The sequence below is a fragment of the Hypanus sabinus genome, chromosome 14, assembly GCF_030144855.1.
Source record: "Hypanus sabinus isolate sHypSab1 chromosome 14, sHypSab1.hap1, whole genome shotgun sequence".
NCBI lineage: Eukaryota > Metazoa > Chordata > Chondrichthyes > Myliobatiformes > Dasyatidae > Hypanus > Hypanus sabinus.
The window spans coordinates 68,880,150-68,902,888 of NC_082719.1; the positions used below are offsets into that span (position 1 = coordinate 68,880,150).

At 39.5% G+C, this 22,739-nt stretch overlaps 1 protein-coding gene across 5 annotated transcripts in view; it reads right to left on the reverse strand.

Moving 5' to 3' along the window:
* Positions 1 to 22,739, reverse strand: part of LOC132404843 (interleukin-6 receptor subunit beta-like) — a 103,399-nt gene that overhangs the window by 48,662 nt on the left and 31,998 nt on the right. For all 5 annotated transcript variants that reach the window (XM_059989394.1, XM_059989389.1, XM_059989392.1 and 2 more), the window contains exons 4-9: positions 19,181 to 19,480; positions 15,992 to 16,112; positions 13,923 to 14,083; positions 10,604 to 10,761; positions 6,945 to 7,098; positions 6,364 to 6,446 (exon numbers count right to left, since the gene is read on the reverse strand). In XM_059989394.1, coding sequence (XP_059845377.1) covers positions 6,364 to 6,446; positions 6,945 to 7,098; positions 10,604 to 10,761; positions 13,923 to 14,083; positions 15,992 to 16,112; positions 19,181 to 19,480 — 977 coding nt within the window. The remainder of the gene's footprint in view (positions 1 to 6,363; positions 6,447 to 6,944; positions 7,099 to 10,603; positions 10,762 to 13,922; positions 14,084 to 15,991; positions 16,113 to 19,180; positions 19,481 to 22,739) is intronic.

Consider the following 22,739-nt stretch of genomic DNA (forward strand, 5'->3'; position numbering starts at 1 on the left):
CACCTGGCGAGTTGGAAGACACAACTGATATGGCTGATCATATTTGTAAAGGAACAGCTCAAATACATCAATCTGATGGATGAGATTTCTTTGACCGGATTCAATTAAATCTAGAAAGCTGAGGTTACTCAATATTGCATGCCATGAAATTTGTCCTATATGCCAACATAATTTACATCTTTTTTTACTTGTATAAGGGCAATCATTAACATGTTCAAACACATGTAAGTGAGCCTACTTACAAAATCAATCTACCTTAACAATGACATAATCCCTCACTATTTCTATGAATTAGGTAAATATTTGATAACTTTATACTTAATATAGTACCACAAATTTTCCTACCCCAGAATTTTCAGATGTAATGATTCTAAATGTGTAATTTGGAATCATTGGGAGGGTTGTTGGATTAGTCTACATATTTGGTATTTCTTATGCTGATGAGGATCAGGGGGTATGGAGAGAAAGCAGGTACAAGGTTCTGAGTTGGATGATCAGCCATGATCATACTGAATGGCGGTGCAGGCTCGAAGGGCCGAATGGCCTACTCCTGCACCTATTTTCTATGTTTCTATGTTCCTATGCTTGTTTGTATTTTTATACAATTACCTACATACCTTCAATTGTTCAGTGATTTTTAGTGGTTACGGTTGTGGGTATTGCATTACTTGAGTGGGTGTGATCTTATTCAAGCATTGGACTTTGAATGGAATGTCTGTTATCAGCAATTTGCCATAAGAGGACCAGACCACGTTGGCTTGGTCTCTTTTGCTCGTCTGTCTCTTTTGTCTCTCGTCTTTGTTCCTTTCTTCACCATTAGGGTCTTGATGTTTTCTGCTATCTTGCCTTTTCTCACTTCTTCTTTATTCTTGTAACACTGAATGCATGATCATAAGCAACAAGATTTATGACTCATTCTTGACTTACAAAGGACTCCAGACAAATAAACAGAGTGATCCAGCAGAAGTTTGTTGGTACTAGTTGGGACGGTTTGTGCTGGGAGTTCAGAAGTTGGGGAGAGACTGACTCATACATAGAAAGAGAGCAGGCATGTCCAGTGCAATGTATTGGCAGAGTCAAGAGGGGAGGTGTGGGAGAGCCAATAGGCTTGACTGTATTTAGTTAACTCCATTTAAACCTCACAGTTAAGACAGAGGAGCTGAGAGCATGTATCTACGTATGGGATTCTGATATTGTTGCAATTACAGACACATGGGCAGGACTGACAGCTCAATGTCTGGAATAGTGATGTTTATGGTGTAAAAGAGGAAGGAATGTTGTACTGCTGATCGGGGAGAGCAGTGTGTTAGCAATTAGAGGATCTGTTTGAAGGATCATCTAATGAGGCAATATGGATAGAAATTAAGAATAAAAATGGAGGGGGTCGCCTGAATGGGGTTAGACTACAGGCCTCCCAAAAGCCAGTGAGAATTAGAAGAACGCATATGTAAGTATGTAGGAGTGTCGACAAAAATCGACACAGAGGTAATTACTTCTAAAGTACACTTTATTCCTCCACAAACAAATGGCGATGTCGAACATATATCAGGAAAAAAAACCCTGCCCCCAGAACATAATAACATAAAATGTAACACATAACATACACAGCAAACTTAACCCTTAAATGTCCGGGTAAATTCTGCCTCATAAAATTAAGGAGTCCCTATAAGTAGAACACAGAAGAACGTAAGTGCAATAGTGCCACAGTAGTAGAGGATTTTACTTTAGAACATAGAACAGTGCTGCACAGGAATAGGCCATTCAGCCTATAATGTTTCCTTCAAACATGACTCCATTGTAAAACAGTATCATCTGCCTACACAAAGTACACATTCTTCTAATCCTTGCCTTTTCATCTAACTGACTAAATGCTTCATAAATGGTGCTTTTGTATCTTTTCCACCACTTCCCCTGGTAGCAAGTTCCAAGTACCCACCATCATCTCTCTCTTACCATAAACTAATGCTCTATTATACTTGACAAAGCCATCCTGGGAAAAACTATTCTAACTATCTACCTTGTCTATGTCCCTTATAGTTTTATACACTTCCTATCAGGTTGCCCAAACTCCTATGTTCCAGTGAAAACAATCAAAGTTCGTCTAAGCTTTCCTTTTTTATAATAACCTGCAATACAAGCAGCATCCTGGTGATCCTCTTCAGCATTTGCTCCAAAACCTCCACATCTTTCCTGTAATGGAGTGATCCATACTCCACAGAATACTCCAAAGTTGGCCTAACCCAGCTTTTATATTCTTCTCAACTTTCATACTCAAGGCAAGCACATCACTCACATTCTTAGCCACCCAATCAGTTTGCCTTCCCACTTTCAGGGATCTGTGGACTTGTACAACAAGACTTTTCTGTACATCAGTGCTACTATACATCCTGCTATTTACTTTCTTCTTGTGTTTGACCTCCCAAAGGAGGGGCCTGTACTTGACATCATAGGGAATGAGAATGGATTAGCGATCAAAGAGTCTGTGGAGAAACCTTTTGGGAACAGTAATAATGGGATGCTAAGCTTCAGGGTCATCACAGAAAAAGAAAATGCTGATACTTGAGTTAGGGCCCTACACTAAGGCAAGGTAGATTTCTCATGTGACATGGGATCTGCAGAGTATAAGAGGTAGACAAGGGTAACCGTGAGGGAAGGAAACAAGACCAGATTTGTGGAACGCATTTAAACAATGGTCAAAGTTCAGAGTCAACATGCTAAGAAGAAAGTTAGCAGAGATCTGGGGATGTAAGGATTTCATATAAAGGGTGGTGAATATTTTGAACAAGCTGCAGCAGACATGGTAGAGGCAGATATGGTTACAACAATTAAAGCATTTGGGCAGCAACTTACATAGAGAATATATGGAGAGATTTGGATATAATATGGGCAAATAATATTAGCATAGACAGGCACTGATAAGATGAGCTGAAAGGAACATTTTCTGTGGTCTACATTTCCATAATTACATGATGTAATAATTAAGAAAAAAGATTATAATATCCTCCTCCTTGACTGCTGAGTTTTACAGAATTTGACTCAGTCTATATTTCCTATGAACCCTTCTGCTTGCACAATTTAGCAACAAAAATTTCTCAGAAGAATACAACTTTTGTCACTGAAGTTGCAGAAGTCAACACAAATATTTCAAAAGTCAGCTTTAATTATGTACCAAACACAATGTTAGTTTATTTTTCCTATTTAAATTGAACTTTAGTTGAACTTTACAGATAACAGGAATCTTAGCCACTAAGTAAGAAATGGTCAAGGACAATTTGCTAAGTATGCTCAGATTGTGACAATGGGCTGAAAACTGCACAGCTTAAGTGTTCAGATGGTGGGGGAGGGCATCAGAGGAACCGAACAGCTGCAAGTGATCTGCTCGTTTAATAGAAAACAGCTCATGGGAAGGGCATGCCTGGAATCTATGGACACAACCCAATTAAGGCATCAAACTTAAGAAATCAAAGTGATTACTGGGAACAGAATAGAAGAACTGGGATCTTCTATTCGTACACTCAATCAGTAGTGAGCATATTTTCAATACCTAAAAGGCATTCCTAAATTGCTTTAAGGAGTTTTATAAACATTTTCTATATGATGAATCTAAAACCAAAATCAAGTTCATCATCACTGTAGGCTTTTGGGCAAGGAAATGAATAATTTTTGTAAAAATAAAAGACTTTTGCTACATCAGCTCTTTCATACCATGGTGTTGGACATCTTTCTTCCAGCACCAGAACTTACACCCAGACTTTCTCCTATCTCTGGTCTAGTGGTGACATGACCCTAAACCATTGACAGCATTGTCCTGTTGCCCACACTACTGCTGTCCTCAGCTGCACCACAAAACTTAATGATGGGGTTCAATTGGGTAGTGTGAACCTTTGCAAACTCTCCAAATCTAAGGCTAGAATTACAATTTTTTTGAGTCTTTGCTAACTCAAATAGAGCAATTTAATTAAAATTTTAAAATGGCTGCCAGGTATATGGTAAGCAAAATTGTTATATTCAATTCGTTATCAGTTTAACTTAAATTGCACCTGCAATTAAAGCAGACTGTCTAGTGTGTCCCAAGGGCCAGCCCTGTTTGACATTGCTATGATTCATATCGCATGCAACAGACTACACCAGGCAACTGGTGAGCTTGGTGATTTTTTTAAAAAATGTAAATGTTGAAAATATAACACAAAAAGAAACTGAAAATGCTTGAAATACTCAATAGGCCAGGCTACATCTGTGGGAAGAGAAATGGAGTTAACTTTCTATGTCAAAGAATTGTTGTCAGAACAGGGAAGGGGACAAGTTAAGCTTGTCGTGCTACAGGGAGAGTGGGGGTGAGTGGAAGTCTCTGACAGGGTAAAAATGTGGTGACCAATGTGTGAACAAGGTGATCTGGTCAGTGAGTGAATAGGAGCAGTTTGAGATCAAGAACTTAGATAAAGGAACAAGGACAAAACTCCTACTTTCATAGGAGGTGCAAAATGTAGACAGAGACAAAATGCTCAGCAATTTGGGGTGGGCATGTCCTCCACTAAGTGGGAGAGGGAAGCAATAAACAAGCTGAGGCAACAAATGAGGATGACTGATACAAACAGAGAAATCAAGTTATAGTAGATTGCAATACAGAACCTAAAAAGCAAACAAAAGGTAACATACAGTTCCCCAAGTTGCATAGGGCTTCATTATAACAGAGCAATGGCCTTCGGAGTGAGACACCAGGCAAGGTCATTTGATTCCAAACAGTTGGTTTATTGATCATTCAAGGTTGTCTCTCTGGTGCCTCCCGGTCCTTTCCACTCCCTTTCCCCTTGTCCCTATCATGATTCTCCTCTCCCTGCCCCCTTCCCATTCTCATTCCACAATAGAAACACCTATCTGAATCAGATTTATCGTCACTGACGTCATGAAATTTATTCGGTTTTTTTGAGGCAGCAGTACAGTGCAGCACTGTGCAAAAGTCTTAAGCACCCTAGCTATATCTATATATATATATAGAGAGAGAGCTAAGTTTGTAGACATGAGAAGGGAATCAGGTTCCACTTACATAGAAGTGTAGTGAAAGGGGAAGATCAATACAGGGTGTGGAAAAACAATGCAGTCATCCACAGAATCACCATTATCACCAGACTTGTTGTTAGAAAGGAAATGATCTATGGTTAAGATTTGGAACTACTTAAGACAATGTTAGGTTTACCAGGATACTGCCTTGATCAGAGGATATGCCTTATGAAGATAGGTTGAACTATTTTATCTCTGAAGGAGATGAGAGGAGACTTGATAGAGGTGTACAAGATAGGGGGCATAATTTTAAGGTGATTTTAGGAAAGTATAGGGGGGATATCAGAGGTATGTTCTTCACATGGAGAGTGTTGAGTGCACAGAAGATTGGTAGGAGTGGCAGAAGAGGCAGATACTTTAGGGGCATTTAAGAAACTCATAGATAAAAAAAATGGAGGGCAATATGGGAGGAAAAGGTTAGATTGATTTTAGAGTAGGTTAAAAGGTCAGCACAACATTGTGGACTGAAGGGCCTGTACAGTGCTATAATATGCGATGTTTTATGTTCCAACATTATGCCCTGACCAACACAAAGAAACCGGAAGAATGTTCTAGTGTGAATTGTTAACTTTACATTGAGCTTCACTGGAACAATGCAGAAAACAAAGGAATAAAAAGTCAGAGTAGGTATGGATGGACAATTGAACTAGTGAATGTCAGGGAGTTCAGCATTGGGATTGGCTAACTAGTGTAAACAATAAAATAAATGATTGTGGTACAGTTTCTTTCAAAATTCGCAGTTCAAAATGAATTTAGTATCGAAGTACATACTGTATATGTCACCAAAAGCAACCCTGAGTTTCATTTTCTCGTGAGCAGGGGAAGGGGAGATGTACTAGTTAAAGGGATTGCAATTAAGGCAACAGAAATAGATGACAACGATCTATCGAATGTGTCCGGTGGGGAAGGAGGGCTCAGGAGCCTCATATGCTATGGCTGAAAGATCTCTTTGGCTGAGAAAATAGGTGTTTCAGAAATTGTGACATTATTTGAGAACGTACAGTGGGAAATGGAGAAGAGGGTGGGTTAGAATGTTGAGAAAGTGTAATAAAACAAAACATGGTGGAAAATAGCTGGTCTGGCAGCATTTGTGTAGGCAGCAGGTTGGCCTTTTATAGTTTGGTAATCAGTGAGCTTCCATTGGGGGAGCAGTCCAGAAGGGAAGAGTTAGACACTATTCAGAAAAGGCAAGGAATGGCTAGAAATCTGAATCAAAATTAATGAATCTTTTCCATTGGCTTACATCTATTTATCCATCCAAATTTCTCTTTCAAGCAAATAGCCAATTTAAACATAGCAAGTTACCTTCCAATGAAGATGTACTTCTCTAATGCCCTGAGAATCATGATTTTTGATTTGCCTCCATAGTTCTGGTGCTGCCAATGGTTCTGGAAGTACAGGATGGAAAAATTAAATACGTTAAGACCTACTACAGGTTATTTTAACCCAATCAATCACTTTTTCTATATTTCACAGAAAGACAAAACTGTTTCAATTCAAACCTTCAGCACCAGGTAGTTACTAAGAAATTACACCTTTCTTAATCTCCTATCTTTTGCTTGAATATTTTTCAAATTTATTCTGCATTTCCACAGACTGTTGAGTTAAAAAGTTAATCTTTCAGATCAGGGAGGGTACAGTGCAGTAAAGAAATTATGAAAAGTTTTGGAAAGTGGAGAGCAAATAACTTGTGTTACAATTCACGTTTTTGTTCACAATATCAAGATCAAATGTTGGAAAACAAAGTAAGCATGCTTACAGAGCTTCATTTGTCAGTGGTTGATTGTTGACTCCACTGACAAGACCATTCCTGTGCTTCATATTAGAATTTTATGACATTGTTATCCCCAGTTAATAAATAAGCCTATCGAGCTTTTATTACATACTAGCTTCAGATGTTAATCCAGTTCCTTCATTACTCCATCCACTCCATATGGTCTGTTCTTTACCAATGCATCGCACAGCAACAGTATAATTAGTGAAGGGGTTGAGGTTCTGAACTACAAATGAATTATTAACAATTTCTTCTTTTTCTGTTACCTAAGAAAACATAATTGTTATAAAATTAAGTTTTACAATACATTGTTCAAATGTGATATTCATATGAAAAAATGTCAAATATTAATAAATTTGTAAAAGTATGCATGCACCTAATCTTTAATTATCTATTTGGATAATATAATTAAATAAAGAACCAGGAGTGGTTTGATAAGCAGGTACAGAGGTGAAAGAGCTGATTAACACAAACGTAAGGTGTTCCTGGATTGGAAGCTAAAGCCATTCTTAAGAAAAACATAATAGCAAAGATACAGAAGAAAACATGTCACCTAAAGAATAGATGATGGATGGAGAGAGTGCAGGAGCTCAGCAGCGTACCAACCGCCATTGTATGCATAGGTTTCTCAGCAGCGTAAGAGCCATACCTGGACCAAACACCTATGGTCCCCAAAAGGATCTCATGCTTTCCCGGTGTATATGATGAATAAACTCTTCTCAGGCTTCCAGCCTGGTACAGGTACTGATTATAGCCGACATTTTAATGACAAACTCTGCCGCTTTCTTTAGGGATGATACCTGAACATATCTAGCCAGGACATGCCCAGATATCATCCCTGAAAAAGATGGCAGAGCTGTCTCGACTGGAAGCCTGAGAGGAGTTTATTTGACCTATGGTCTCATTCCACTGAGTTGCAGAAATGGTTACCAACAGCTGCCGGAAGCAACACCTTGAAGACTTCCTCAACCATGACTCTGTCACTGACACAAACACACTTAGATCAATCCTAGAGCTGTCTTTTCAGGCCAGCCATGTAAATACTCCTGACTGACAAGTTAACAAGGTCTAAACAAGCACTAAGACCTTCCTGTGACCCTGAGTCTCCTGGTGCCTGCCACTTTAGTTCACCATCCCACTCCTACTCTGCCATATCCATCTGTAGCCTCTTGCACTGTTACAATAAAGCCCAAAACAAATCTGAGGAACAGCACCTCATCTTTGTTTGAATAATTTGCAGCCTTTTAGACTTAATACTGAATTCTAAACTTCTGGTAACTCGATTCCTGTCTGTATCAGTTGTCCATCTATAATATTCATTCAGCTTGCTGTTTGTTTTTCCTTCTTTCCCAATAATTCCTCTAGAAGCAGGGGACATGGCCAGCCTGACCTACCAGGGATATCTGCCAGCTCTGCAATTCATAATGCCTACATAATCTGTATGTGGACTTTCTTCAAATGTTCTATCTAACTGCTTCAATTCACTTATTGACCAGGTAACTTAGGTCATTGCTTATCGCCATGGTCACCCAAACCTCAGTTCTTGATCCACAAAAAGAGGAGACATTAGCTTTATTTGTCATATGTACATTGAAACATCAAAACATGACAGATGTTCTGAGGGCAGTCCACAAGTGTCACCACATCTCCAGTGCCAAAAGAGCATGCTCACGACTTACCAACCCTACCCGTACATCTTTTTGGAATGTGGGAGAAAACTGCAGCACGTGGAGAAAAGCCACATGGTCATGGGGAGAGCCTGCAAACTCCTTACAGACAGTGACAGGAATTGAACCCTGATTGGTGGAGTTGTAAAACGTTGCATTATCCGCTATGCTACCATGCCACCTTTTTGCAGACAACTTAAATATTTGGAGACTGAGCTCCAAGATACTGTCAATGTTTCCATTGAAGATATACCTTGCACTCAGAATCTGCAAGCACTGCACTTCTACCTTCCTGCACTCAATACACCACACAGCCATCCAGCAATGAAGAAAAGCCTGGGAAATGTCGACTACTTCTATATCCTAGAGGATATCATCAGGAAGGCAAACTCTAGTTATGGAATCCACCACTGCCTGCAATGCAACAGGCCTACTGATTCCTGGGAACTCGTAGTCTATGACTACTTAAAGTACGAAGATGGATCCAGAATAGCATTGAGAACCTTTAGTCCAAAAGGAATAGAGGAGAAATTATAGAGCCACAGAGCACAAAAAGAGGCCTTTTGGCCCAACCAGTCCATATCAACCAAGATGCCTATCCAAGCTGGTTCCTTTTCCCATGTTTGTTCCATATTCATCTAGTCCTTTCTTTTTAATTCATGTCCTATCCAAATGCCTTTTAATGTACCTGCCTGAATCATTTGCTTGCAGTAATAAAGACAATGGCTGCCCATTAGACGTGGCAGTTTGTTTAAGAATTTATGTGCACCTTGCATGGAATAACTACTACTATGAAAGAAATTCTTGCATTCAAATCTTGCTATTTAAGTTCAAGTTGATTTTCATTCAACTGTATAGAGCTAAATCAAAGTGCAAAGCACAGTACATACACTCAGTGGCCACTGAATTGGGTACACCAGTTCATTAATGGAAATATCTAAACGGCCAATCATGTACAGCAACTCAATGCAATCATGGTCTACATAGGGGTTCTCAACCTCTCCAAAGCCATGGACCAATACCACTTAGCAAGGGGGTCAGTGGACCCCAGGTTGGGAACCCCTGGTCTAGAGGTTCATTTGTTGCTCAGACCAAACATCAGAATGGGGAAGAAATGTGATCTAAATGACTTTAACTGTGGAATGGTTGTTGGTGTCAGACAAGGTGGTTTGATTATCACTAATTTAAAAATATTTTCCAGAAGTACAAGTTGACATAAAGTGCATATGTGATGTATAGTTAAATATACAACAGTGCAATATACTCCTGGCACTGTCATAAGTAATGAGTACGAGGTGGTAGCAGCCTGGAGGAAGAGGCTGTTACCCACCTGACAGTCCTTGTTCTTACACTGCGGTACATTAACCTAACGGCAGGAGGTCAAAGAGATTATGGGATGAATGGAAGTGGTCCTTGACACTGCTACAGACTCTGCAAATGCCATGCTTCTGGTCAATTTCCTGAATGGGAATCATCTACTTAGGATGTCTGAAAACAATTTAGGAAGCAATGTAGCTAATTTTCAAGCTTTCACAAACAGCAATGTAATGATGACCAGGTATTTCTGCTTCACTGATCTTAACTGTGAAATAAATATTAGACCCTATGTTAAACTCTTTTTATGGTTATCAAGATGCACTATAATGTGGTACAATACATTGTCCCAAATTTATTAGTGGCTAGATGGTAATTTGCTATCAGAGAAACAGAACGTTCAATTAATGTAGATACTTTACATTGTGTGTTTCGAAGCTGTGATGTTATTATTAGGAAGCAAAACTGGAACTTGTGCTACTATTCAACGTTAAGAGATCATTGTGACCCAATGAACAGAGAGAAATCATTCATTTTAGGAAGACCAATTCTATCGGATCTATGCTCAATAACCCTGACATGGAGGGAACAGTTTTAAAAAAGACATCTTAATGTGAATAAATATTCTACCGACAGCTGTTGTTGTCAAGACAGGAATCTCCATTCATTGGAACTATCAATGACTCGATATTATTACCCAGAATGATACAGGGATCTTCCACAACAGAAGCCCAGAAGTTGCTTTGTACTTCAAAAGAAGATGTTACAGTAGATTAAACTGACATTGTACCTGAATCCACTTGCTTGAGCCAGCCGCTTGGTATTGGATGTTATAAAGTAAGTGGACAGACGGCATCACCTCAATGGGTTTTTGCCAAGTTACAAGTAGAGATCTCCCTTGGCCTCGCACAGACTGAACAATTACATTCTGAGGTGGACCAGTTCTGGCTGCATTGAACAAAGTAACAGTTGATCAATTTTATTTGCACTTATTACTAATGCAAAATTAAAAACCAAGAGCTTACTCTGCATTCCTCTGTGTTAAATTAGTTAAGTTCAAATGTTTGTTTTTGCTGTGAAATAATGACTATTTTAGCACAGCTCAACAAAGGGATAATTTAACTAAATCAACCATCCTTAACGAAAGAATAATACAGCAACACTGATACATAAATGCTATAGTAGTATTCATCCTATGAATGATGATCAATTTAATAAATAGTATAATGTGTGTTCGTTTAATGACAGGATGCAGATTTCATGGTAAGGCTAGGATCCATATTTAGTGGCTCTTGTGAAACTAGGGAATGCAATCCATTTGATGAAGGCACTCACACAGTGCTGTTAGAAAGAGTTCAAGTCTTTCACCTACTAATAATAAAAGGATGCAGTGAGAGTTTGAATGACATGTTTGCATCCAACTGTGGTCCTTAACTTTAAAAGTTGTATCTGTTGTAAACGTCAGTGTTTAAGTTGTTTGAAACATTTTGCAGTCAGAGTGCAACTTTAACATCATAAAATGTCCCTAACAAAGTTTGACAGGAGCTGCATGGTATAGTATAACATGCGTCTGACGTTCTGACCAAGGAGAAGGGTGGGGATGGATATGTTTAGGGAGAGTTCCGTCGGTTTAGGGCTTGGCATTTGAAGGCACAACCTCCACCAGGGGCTACATTTGAAGGAATGCGGTGATCATGAAGCACTTAGGGTGAGAAAAGGTTACAAATGTTGAAGGGGTAATATGAAAAAATATTTCAAAAGGATGAAAACTTTAAAATTCGCCCGAGTGTGTTTTTTAATGAGGCAATGAGGGTGAATGATGAAGGTAAAGCTGTGGATGTTGTTTACATGCATTTTAGTAAGACGGTTGACAAAGTCCCTCATCCAGAAAATTACAATCCATGGTGAATTGGCTGTACAGATTCAGAACTGTCTTACCTATAGAAGACAGAGGATTGTGGTCGAAGGGACTTGTCCTATCTGGAGGTCTGTGACTAGTTCCAGTCACCCCATTACAGGAAGGATGTCGAGGCTTTGGAGAGGGTGCAGAAGAGGGTACAGGGTGCTGCTTGTGTTAGACTGCATCTACTATAACAAGAGGTTGGACCATCTTGAGTTGTTTCTCTGGAGTGGCAGAGGCTGGGGGGAGGTCTGATGGAGGTTTATAAGATAACAAGAGGCATAGGTAGAATAGACACACAGTATCTTTTCCTCTGGTTGAAATCCAGAGGATGTGCACGTAAGGTGAGAGGGGGTAAATTCAAAGGAGATGTGCAGGGCAAATTCTTAATACAGGGAGTGGTAGGTGTCTGGAATGTGTTGCCCAGAAAGGGGGTAGAGGCAGATACATTATGGACTTTCAAGAGACGTTTAGATATCTACATGAATGTGAGGAAATGGAAGGATATGAACATTTTTTAGGCAAGGTGGATTAGTTAGTTTGATTACTAATTTAATCTGAATGGCACAATATTGTGGACTGAGGACACTGTTCCTGTGCTGTACTGTTCTATGATCTAAGTTCTATGAATGCTGTAGTAACATTCATTCTATTGACATTCATTGACCGGGTGGTATATACAATGAGTGTGTATTTATTTGCTATCAGGACATGGATGTCAGGTAAGGCTGGGGACCATACTTCATGGCACTGCTGAAATAGGAGATTGCAATCCATATGTTTAAAGCACTCACACAGAGCTGTCAGAGAGAGAGAGGGCTTTAAGTCTTTCACACAGCAATGATGAAAGCATGCATATTTAATAAAATGCTGGGCATAACAGCAACAATCATGCAGATTGTGAAAACTCATCTTCTCCTGAATAAATATTCCAAATATTTATTCTGTATTCTACATATTTAAAATCATATGTGCAATGACCCAGAATATTAAGAAAACGTGGGTACTTATCACAATGAATTTCTAGTCTCTTCCAAGGATGTACAGTTCATCCAAAGAAAAATTAGGATTTTCATAAAGACATTACTGACAATTCATGACCAAAAACTGAGATTTCTCATCTTGAAATATACTTCAAAGGCTTTTTATTGAACTTCAATTTTCTCAAGCTTTACCATTGTCTTCATACTCCAGTGTACTCTGCTGGGGTTAGACCAACATTGCTTTTTGACATGTGAGATTCATGTTAACTGGAGGTTCAATATTTTATTAAACTTCCCTTTGCTGCAGTGAGGCGCTCACTCAAATGTGTTTCCTGCATCAATTAACATGTGTGGATAATGGCCAAGAGTTCTGATAACTATGAACACCATATAAACTTGCCATGATTACTTATACCTCTTTGTGGAATTACCCTGACATCTTTTGGTCCTTTACTCTCAATTTGATTCATATAGAACTAGACTTACCTAAAACCAGCCACTCAATGTGAGTTTATGTTGTTGTGCATTGAAGATTCTGTGTCCTATCTTAGCAGTCTGTGAACTCAAAGCTAAACACATTTTACATCTCTAGCTATCCAAAAGCTGTGGGATTTAGGTTGATCTTTCTTAAACATTGACCCAGGTTGTTTGAGGAATTGTTGGTAGTCTTCCCTAAAATACCAACAATTCCACACATACCTGCCAAGATTTCACTGCAATCCTGCTGGTCTGCATCTTTAGGATTTCCATAATAACATGGATCTCCTGTCACTGCAGTCAATTCATCATGTCATTTATTCCATATTTGCCCTCACCCTGAATCCCCATGGAGATCAATGGGAGCACAGATCTGGGACAATTCTGAGACAGTTTATGAAGAACCTCCACAATTGGCCAAGCACAGAAAGCTTCTCTGTTCATTTCAGTTCAGAGAGTAACTGCAAAGGACTAGGTATAAGATATGGTGGAATCTTTTTAAAATTAACGGAATTTATCCAAATATTCCTGAGTAATTTTATGTGTTCTAAGTGTTTTTGTTTAATTTGATTAATCTTAAATCTCTCCAAATCTTTCATCTTCTCAGTTACAAAGTAAGTGTACCATAAAAAACGTATTGTTCTCCACTGTTTATTACTTTTTTCTCCTTATTATGTGCCAGAAAGTCTATACTTAGCTGTAGAAGTTACCGTACTATATAAGTTATTTTTTGAGTTATTAATATTTACAAATCTGATCAATCTTCACGTCCAAAGGATCAGACCAAGCTTTGCCGAGAGCATTTTCCGCCATAACAATAACCTTGCAGTCTACAATATACATATTCGGGAAAATAAAGGAGCACGTATTCTTCCTTGTACTAACACAGGTACTATTTCCAGAATGTTCTCTGTAAAACAAATTAAAAAAATAAGTACTACTAAAATGGTAAGAAAAAAATAAATTTATTTTTAGCCAGTTACTATATACATGTTAACAAGAGGATTTCTTGAGGCTGATCTTATGGCACCTGTGCCAAACAGGTGCAATTAGTACAGTTCATATCAGAAGTACTGCACATCTGCACCATAGTGGCATCTCCATCTTCCAGTCTTCCTCATTATAACAAAGCTCCCAGATTCATAATTGAGTGTGGACCATAGAAGTTCAAGAAACAATTTGGACTTTATTCCCTGGTGCATAGGAATATAAGAGGAGATTTGATAAAGGCATACAAAATTAACAGGGCTATAGAAAGGATAATTGCTAGCTGTCTTTCTCCACTGAGGTCGGGTGAGGTCTGGGTTAAAAATGAAAGGTGAAGTGTTTAAGGGGAACATGAGAGAGATCTGCTTCACTTAGAGAGTGCTGAGAGTGAGAAATGAGTTGCCAGTGGAAGTGGTGGATGTTGGTTCAATTTCAACATTGAAGGGAAATTTGGATATGTACATGTATGGGAGGGATATGGATTACTATGATGTAGGTGTTGGTCAATGGGACTAGGCAGAATAATAGTAGGGCAAGGACAAGGTGCATCGAAGGGTCTGTTTCTATGTTGTAGTGATCTATAACACAATGTCATGTTCTATTACACTATGTAGTGATTTACGACACTATGTAGTGATCTATGACACTATGTAGTGCTCTATGACACTATGTAGTGATCTATGACACTATGTAGTGCTCTATGACACTAAGTAGTGATCTATGACACTATGTAGTGCTCTATGACACTATGTAGTAATCTACGACACTATGTAGTGCTCTATGACACTATGTAGTGATCTATGACACTATGTAGTGCTCTATGACACTATGTAGTGATCTATGACACTAAGTAGTGATCTATGACACTATGTAGTGATCTACGACACTATGTAGTAATCTATAACACTATGTAGTGCTCTATGACACTATGTAATTCTCTATGACGCTATGTCGTGATCTACAACACTATGTAGTAATCTATAACACTATGTAGTGCTCTATGACACTATGTAATTCTCTATGACACTATGTAGTGCTCTATGACACTATGTAGTGATCTATGTTCTATGACACTATGACTCTAGGATAGGATTTTATTCCCTGGCACATTGGAAAATGAAAGAGGTTTGATAGAAGTATACAAAATTATGAGGGATATAGCTGTGGTTCATGCAAGAAAGGTTTCTCATCAGCGGTTGGGTGAAACGCTCTAGAAGTCATAGATTAAGGATAACAGGTGAAATGTTTAAGGATAACCTGGGAGGGGAGGGGTGGTGGACTACGGAGGGCTATGGTCCAGGTGCTGGTCGATAGGACTAGACAGAATAATACAGCACAGAATAGATGGGACAAATGGCCTATTTCTGTGCTGTCGTGCTCTGTGAGTCTGTGAGGTGGTAATTCTCACATTAGCATATGATAATGCACCAAGTAACATTAGCCTGTTCGGACATGGTCCCAGATAATGTCCTGGTAAAGAATGAGAGATGTCCAAACACAACCAGGAGAAAATCTACAGATGCTGGAGATGCAAGCAACACACAGAAAATGCTGAAGGGTCTCGGCTAGAACCATCAAATGTACTATTTTCCCTGGATGCTGCCTGTTAAGTTCCTCCAGCATTTTGTGGATGTTGATGAGATACGCCCAAATCAGCAGACTTTATAGACACTTTCCCAGTCCCAATCACATGCCCGGAACGACAAACAAACATTACACTTTAAAGCAGTCAAATTATAGTGCGTAAGTCCAATCAAAAATACAGTTTTAGTGATATAGTAAGTGACCAAAAGGCAGATAGCAAGTAAAATGTGTCAAGTATGTTACTTACATTATTCGAACTAATGTAAAATTAGTCTCTAGATATGTTTCATATCCTTGATCCCAGAAACAAGTAAAGTTTTTCACCCAGTATGAAACACAGGAAATATTTTTTGGCTTCTCAGGAGGCACTGAAAAATAAAAGTATTGAAACAGAAATGTCACACTAAACAAGACACGAATTATGAAATGCATCTCTGACACCTACACCGCACAAAATTTCTCATTAATTCAGGCATTAAATCTTGGCGATCCATTTCTGATGAATAATTGACATTTGTGTTAGAAGGAAGAGTAGCTTCTTAATAGTTTAGTGTATCTCAGTATTAAAAATGGGATGTCTCAAAAGAGGCTGTTCAAAACATAAAAAAATGTTTTGCTTATATTGTCATTATAAATGTTAAGTCCAGTGAGTCTGTGGACAAGAAATTATGCAGATGCTGAAAATCCAGAGTAACACACACAAAATGCTGGGTGCACTCAATAGGTCAGGCAGCATCAAGAGAAGAGAATAAACAGTCAATGCTTTTGGTGGGGTCCTGATGAAGGGTCTCAGCTCGAAATGTCAACTATTTATTCCCCTCAGTAGATGCTGCCTGACCTGCTGAATTCCTCCAGCATTTCACGTGTGTCATACAGAGCTTACTGATCAATACTGAGATTCCTCATCTCTTCACTTTGCACACATCATCCTGTGTGTTCAGGTCTCCGTCCTGAACATGAGAAGATAAAAATCTGTATGAAGTCACCTTAATCACTCTTAGCCATGCGACTTTTGAGATTCACCTTTTTGCTAACAAGCTTTTGAGCAAGCATCAGTAGGCATTACACCTACAGTGCACATCCGGTTTCTCCAAGGAATTGCTGTTTGTTTTTACTTAAAATGGAAAATACTGACATTTGGCATAAAACATTTTGACCTAGCCTCCAAGAGATTGAAAGTAAATGAAGTGCTGCTTAGTTTAACTGCCAAAAAAAATTCTAGGGCATTGATTCCAGATACTTTTTCTATGTTTTAATAAGCTGAACCAGAGCTCAATCTCTAATGCACAACATGTGTTTAACATCCAGATAAATGGAACTATGTCCACTGGTAGACAAAAAGCTCTAATCTCTGTTTGAATTGTTACTCATATTGCACATTCTCCCTTGACCGCAGAAAAAGATGGGATATTCTCCTCATAAAACAAGATTTGTTTACAGAAACAATGATTTTTTTAATTTATTCATTTACACAACATGGGCATTGCCAAGTAACCCGTCCCTAGTTGCCCTTGAGAAGGTGGTGATGAGCTGCCTTCTTGAATCACTGCAGTCTCTGAGGTGAAGGTACACCCACACTGCTGTTAGGGAAGGAATTCCGTGATTTTGACCCAGCGACAATGAAAGAGCAGTGATACGTTTCCGAGTCAGGATGATGAGTGACTTGGAGGGGGATTTCCAAGTGGTGGTGTTCCCAGGTATCTGTTATTCTCATCCTTCTAGATGCTGGTGGTCGTGGGTCTGGAAGGTGCTGCCTTAAGAAACTTCGGTGTGTTGCTGCAGTGCATCTTGTAGATAGTACACACTGCTGCAATTGTTCGTCGATGGTGGAGGGATTGGATGCTCGCGGAAGGGGTACCAATCAAGGGGGCTGCCTTGTACTGGATGGTGAAAAGCTTCTTGAGTGTTGATGGAGCTGCACTCATCCAGGCGAGTGGCGAGTATTCCATTACACCCCAGATCTGAGCCTTGTAGATGGTGGACAGAGTTTGGGGAGTCAGGAGATGAGTTACAGGCCACCGGGCAGGGTTCCCAGCCTTTGACCTGCTCTGTTAGCCACGGTGTTTATATAGCTGGACCAGTTCAGTTTCCTGTCAATAGTAACCCCCAGGATGTTGATAGTAGGGGATTCAGTGATGGTGATGCTGCTGAATGTCAAGGGACAATGGTTAGAACCTCTCTTGTTGGAGATGGTCATTGCCTGACACTTGAGTGTCTCGAATGTTACATGCCACTTGTCAGCCCAAGCCTGGATATTGTCCTGGTCCTGCTGCATTTGGGTACAAACTTCTTCACTATCTGAGGAGACACGAATGGTGCAGAACATTGTGCAGTCACCTGCGAACATGCAGTGATGTGCTGAGGATGAGGTGATTGACCTCCAACCACCACAACCATCTTCCTTGGTGTCAGTATGATTCCAACCAGTGGAGGGTATCCCCCTAATTCCCATTGACTCCATTTTAGCTAGGGCACCTTGATGCCATACTTGGTCGAAAGCTGCTTTGATGTCGAGGACTATTACTCCACGTATACTGTGCAGTAGTCACTTCTACCAATGCTGTCGTGCACAGATGCTTCTGCGGCAGGCAGGTTGGTGAGAATGAGGTCAGATGTGTTTTTCCCTCTTGTTGGTTCCCTCACCACCTGCTGTAGTCCCAGTCTAGTAGCTGTGTCCAGCTCAGTCTATGGTGGAACTACCAAGCCACTCTTGGTGATGGACATTGAAATCTCCCACCTAGAGTACATGCTGTTCCCTTGCCTCCTCCAAGTGCTGCTCAACATACTGATTCATCAAGACGAAAAACAGAAATTGGTTGTACTTGAACTGACTAGGCAGCACTGCCTCCTCACTTCAATCCTGTGCTGGGGTCGTGGCAACTGAGTTGAACCTCTTTTTTGATGTTCAGAGATGTTCTTGTACATAATTCACTGAAAGGCCTGGTGCAGCATTTTGACTCGAAATGTTGACAATTCATTCCCCCCCCCCGCGCCCCCCAGATGCTGATTTCTGCCAACAAATTATCTGTTGTTCCAGAATCCAGCATCTCCAGTCTCCAGAGTGCTTCCATTTGTGTCTTTTGTTTGGAGTTCTAATGAAAAGTCAATAGCTATTAATTCAGTTTTACTTGTTACGTGTAACACTGTTGGCCTGTCGAGCAGCAGCATTTTCTGTTGCTAGTCCAGTTATTGTCCATTGACTTGGTTTTGAACATGCCCACTCTTGCTGTTCCTCTCCAGTTTCTTAAGTTTAGCAAATTACAGAACTAGTAACTATACTGAAACTTCGGAATTTCTATATTTTCTACATAAGGTCATTTTGATAATTAGAAGATCAGTAAATATTTTCACATTAGTTTTCACATATATTTAATATTTTGCCTCTAGAACATTTTGTTCTGACCCATATCAAACTTCTTACAAAAAGACTACTTACATCCTGCTTTAATAGTAAAACGATGAAGAATATTTGGTGCTCCTTTGATATTAATGTGACATGTCAAATAGCCTTTCACTGCATCAAAATAATTCAAGGTCACTTGTGAAACAGTCTCATTAAAATGATACTGTCCTTGTGGAATTTTGGTATCATTTAGTTTCCAGAATATATGACTTGCATTTGCATCTAATGATGCAATACACTCCCGTCGCAATGCACAAGTCAGCGATAGAGATGATCGTAGTTTAATCACTTTTGAAGTCGAATCAACAACATGGCAAAGAAACGGCAATCCATCTGTCCATTTAGAAAAGAAAAGAATGTCAAAGCCAAGCAACTCTGTGCATTCGCAAATCAATCACATTACTGAATTCAGATCTCAAAAGAAAATGTTGTAAGGCAAGTTAAATGTATTGGAAAGGTCAAGCAGCATCTGTGAAAGGGGGAGACATTTCAGACTGATAACCTTACCTTTCTTCAGAACAGCTGTAATGAATTATCATCAAACTGAAATGTTAACTCGCTTTCTCTTTGCACAGATGTTGCCCTAACCTGAGGAATATTTGCAAGATTTTCTAGTATCAGCAGTTTCTTTTGCTTCTCAAAGTGTAAAGAATTTGTATTTGCTGCTGGTGTTTGGATTGGAGGCCGATTCTGTCTTTGGCTGATTTCTTGCCGTAGCGGAAATGCTACCAAACCCTCTATCACTGCCTCCATGCTTTCTTGGCCAGTCTCCTTCCTGGCACCCTCTTGAACTAACCTGCATCCTACCTCACACCAAGCCACGATGGTGCAGGTTATTGTCCACACCTTTCTCTGCTTTTGAGATACTCCCCAAGTCCCTCTTCTTTCTATTTCTCTTTCTTCTCATTAAGCAATTTTAAATCTATTCCTTTTTATTGACCTCGGTCATTTACATATGCCAAATGTTATCTGATACACCGGCCTGAGCCACCTTATTATATTAAAGGCACTAAATAAAAGTTTAACTTTATGATGTTCACGATGCTGTGGCTTGAATTAGAGTTAGACTCCATCCAATCTGCCAATAATATACTCAGGGTAGAATCTTTCAGAAGAAGAGTTAAATGATTTTAAGTGGCAACAGGTTAAGCTTCAGGGTTCAAGAGGAATTCAAGCCAGACAATATGGGAAGACACTGTAGATTCCAGCATTTCTGCCGTCTCTTGTGCCTGTTTCAACTACATTTAGTGTCCCATGTGAAGGTAATTTAACCAAGGTTAAACTTTCTTGGCTGTAATTGAGTGAGATTCTTCTGTGGACATCAGCTGGAAATAAGAATGTCTTCATGTCTACCCATGAAGAATAGTTACTTAAAAGGAACACCAAGGGAGTTATAAATTAATGGACAGGATTCTCTAATGTTTAATTCCTTTATCTTAATTATATTATCAACTTCTATTTAAGGGACATAATCATGTTGTATGCTGCTCCCAAATCATGATCGGACTTGCACATTAAAATTCCTGTAATTTTGGCACTCCCTCAACTTGAGAGTTATCTTCATTTTTATTTTTGTTTCACTGCTCAAATCCTTTTGTTTTTGTTCGCACTTAATGTTTAAACTCACTGCTCCTTTTTTAATCTTGTGTTGTTCTCTCTAATGAGGCATTCTTCCTTAATACTTGTTTTCTTATTCTTTTTCACTTCCTTTCTCACATATTTTGTGTTTCATTTCCCTCTTAAACTCTACACAATATCTCAAGAAAGAAATCTTGTAAACTTATAATGTGCCTTTCAGATCCTCAAGATGATTCAAACCACTTTCCAACAGCGGCCTAATCAAATTTCAAAGTTCAATCTAACTAAATTTGATAAACCTTTTGATGTTGATCAAGGGTGCTATTATCATAGATTTATTTAATAAAATGACTATATCGCAAAATGAGTCCATTTGCCATATTATTTCCATACCATTTCTTTACCAGAGCAACTCCTAGGATCCACTCTCTTGTCCTTTTTCCATGGTCCAAAATGCTTCTATATATTTATCCAGATCTAATTTTAAGGCCACAATGGAACCACTGTGTGTAACATATTCCAGAACTCAACCAGAGAATGCGTAAAAGGGCACTTCATCACAAATCACAATTAATTCTTTTTCCATTAATTTTATACCCTGTGACCTCTCGTCCTTGAATTACTACAGGAACAACTTCCCAATAACCAAATCTGGCCAGATCCCTCATAATTTTGTGCAGTGTCAAATTGCCTTTCAGCCTTCTCTGCTCCACACCCTTTTTAAAGCATCCCACAATTGTTGTCCCTCATTAGAGGAACCATTCAAACACTTACTCACCCTTCCTATAATATTTTGACCAGAATTGAGCACAGTATTCCAACTGAAGCCAGACTAGTAGAGCTTCTCACAGTTATTTTCTATGCCTTTGCTGATAAAGTCAAGAATGTGTTTGCTTCATGAACCATGTTCTTAACCTTTCAATTGTTTGCACACACATACCCACACTATTCTATTTTGCCTTTCGTAGAAACATAGGAACATAGAAAATAGGTGCAGGAGTAGGCCATTCGGCCTTTCGAGCCTGCACCCCCATTCAGTATGATCATGGCTGATCATCCAACTCAGAACCCTGTACCTGCTTTCTCTCCATACCCGCTGATCCCTTTAGCCACGAGGGCCATATCTAACTTCCTCTTAAATATAGCCAATACACCAGCCTCAACTGTTTCCTGTGGCAGAGAATTCCACAGATTCACCACTCTCTGTGTGAAGAAGTTTTTCCTCATCTCGGTCCTAAAAGGCTTCAGCAAAGTCTTTAAACTGTGACCCCTCATTCTGGACTTCCCCAACATCGGAAACAATCTTCCTGCATCTAGCCTGTCCAATCCCTTTAGAATTTTATACGTTTCAATAAGATCCCCCCTCAATCTTCTAAATTCCGGTGAGTATAAGCCTAGTCGATCCAGTCTTTCTTCATATGAAATTCCTGCCATCCCAGGAATCAATCTGGTGAACCTTCTTTGTACTCCCTCTATGGCAAGAATGTCTTTCCTCAGATTAGGGGACCAAAACTGCACACAATACTCTAGGAGCGGTCTCACCAAGGCCCTGTACAACTGCAGTAGGACCTCCCTGCTCCTGTACTCGAATCCTTTTGCTATGAATGCCAACATACCATTTGCTTTTTTCACCGCCTGCTGTACCTGCATGCCCACCTTCAATGACTGGTGTACAATGACACCCAGGTCTCGTTGCATCTCCCCTTTTCCTAATTGGCCACCGTTCAGATAATAATCTGTGTTCCTGTTCTTGCAACCAAAGTGGATAACTTCACATTTATCCACATTAAATTGCATCTGCCATGAATTTGCCCACTCACTTAACCTATCCAAGTCACCCTGCATCCTCTTAGCATCCTCCTCACAGCTAACACCGCCGCACAGCTTCGTGTCATCAAACTTGGAGATGCTGCATTTAATTCCCTTGTCTAAATCATTAATATATATTGTAAACAACTGGGGTCCCAGCACTGAGCCTTGCGGTACCCCACTAGTCACTGCCTGCCATTCTGAA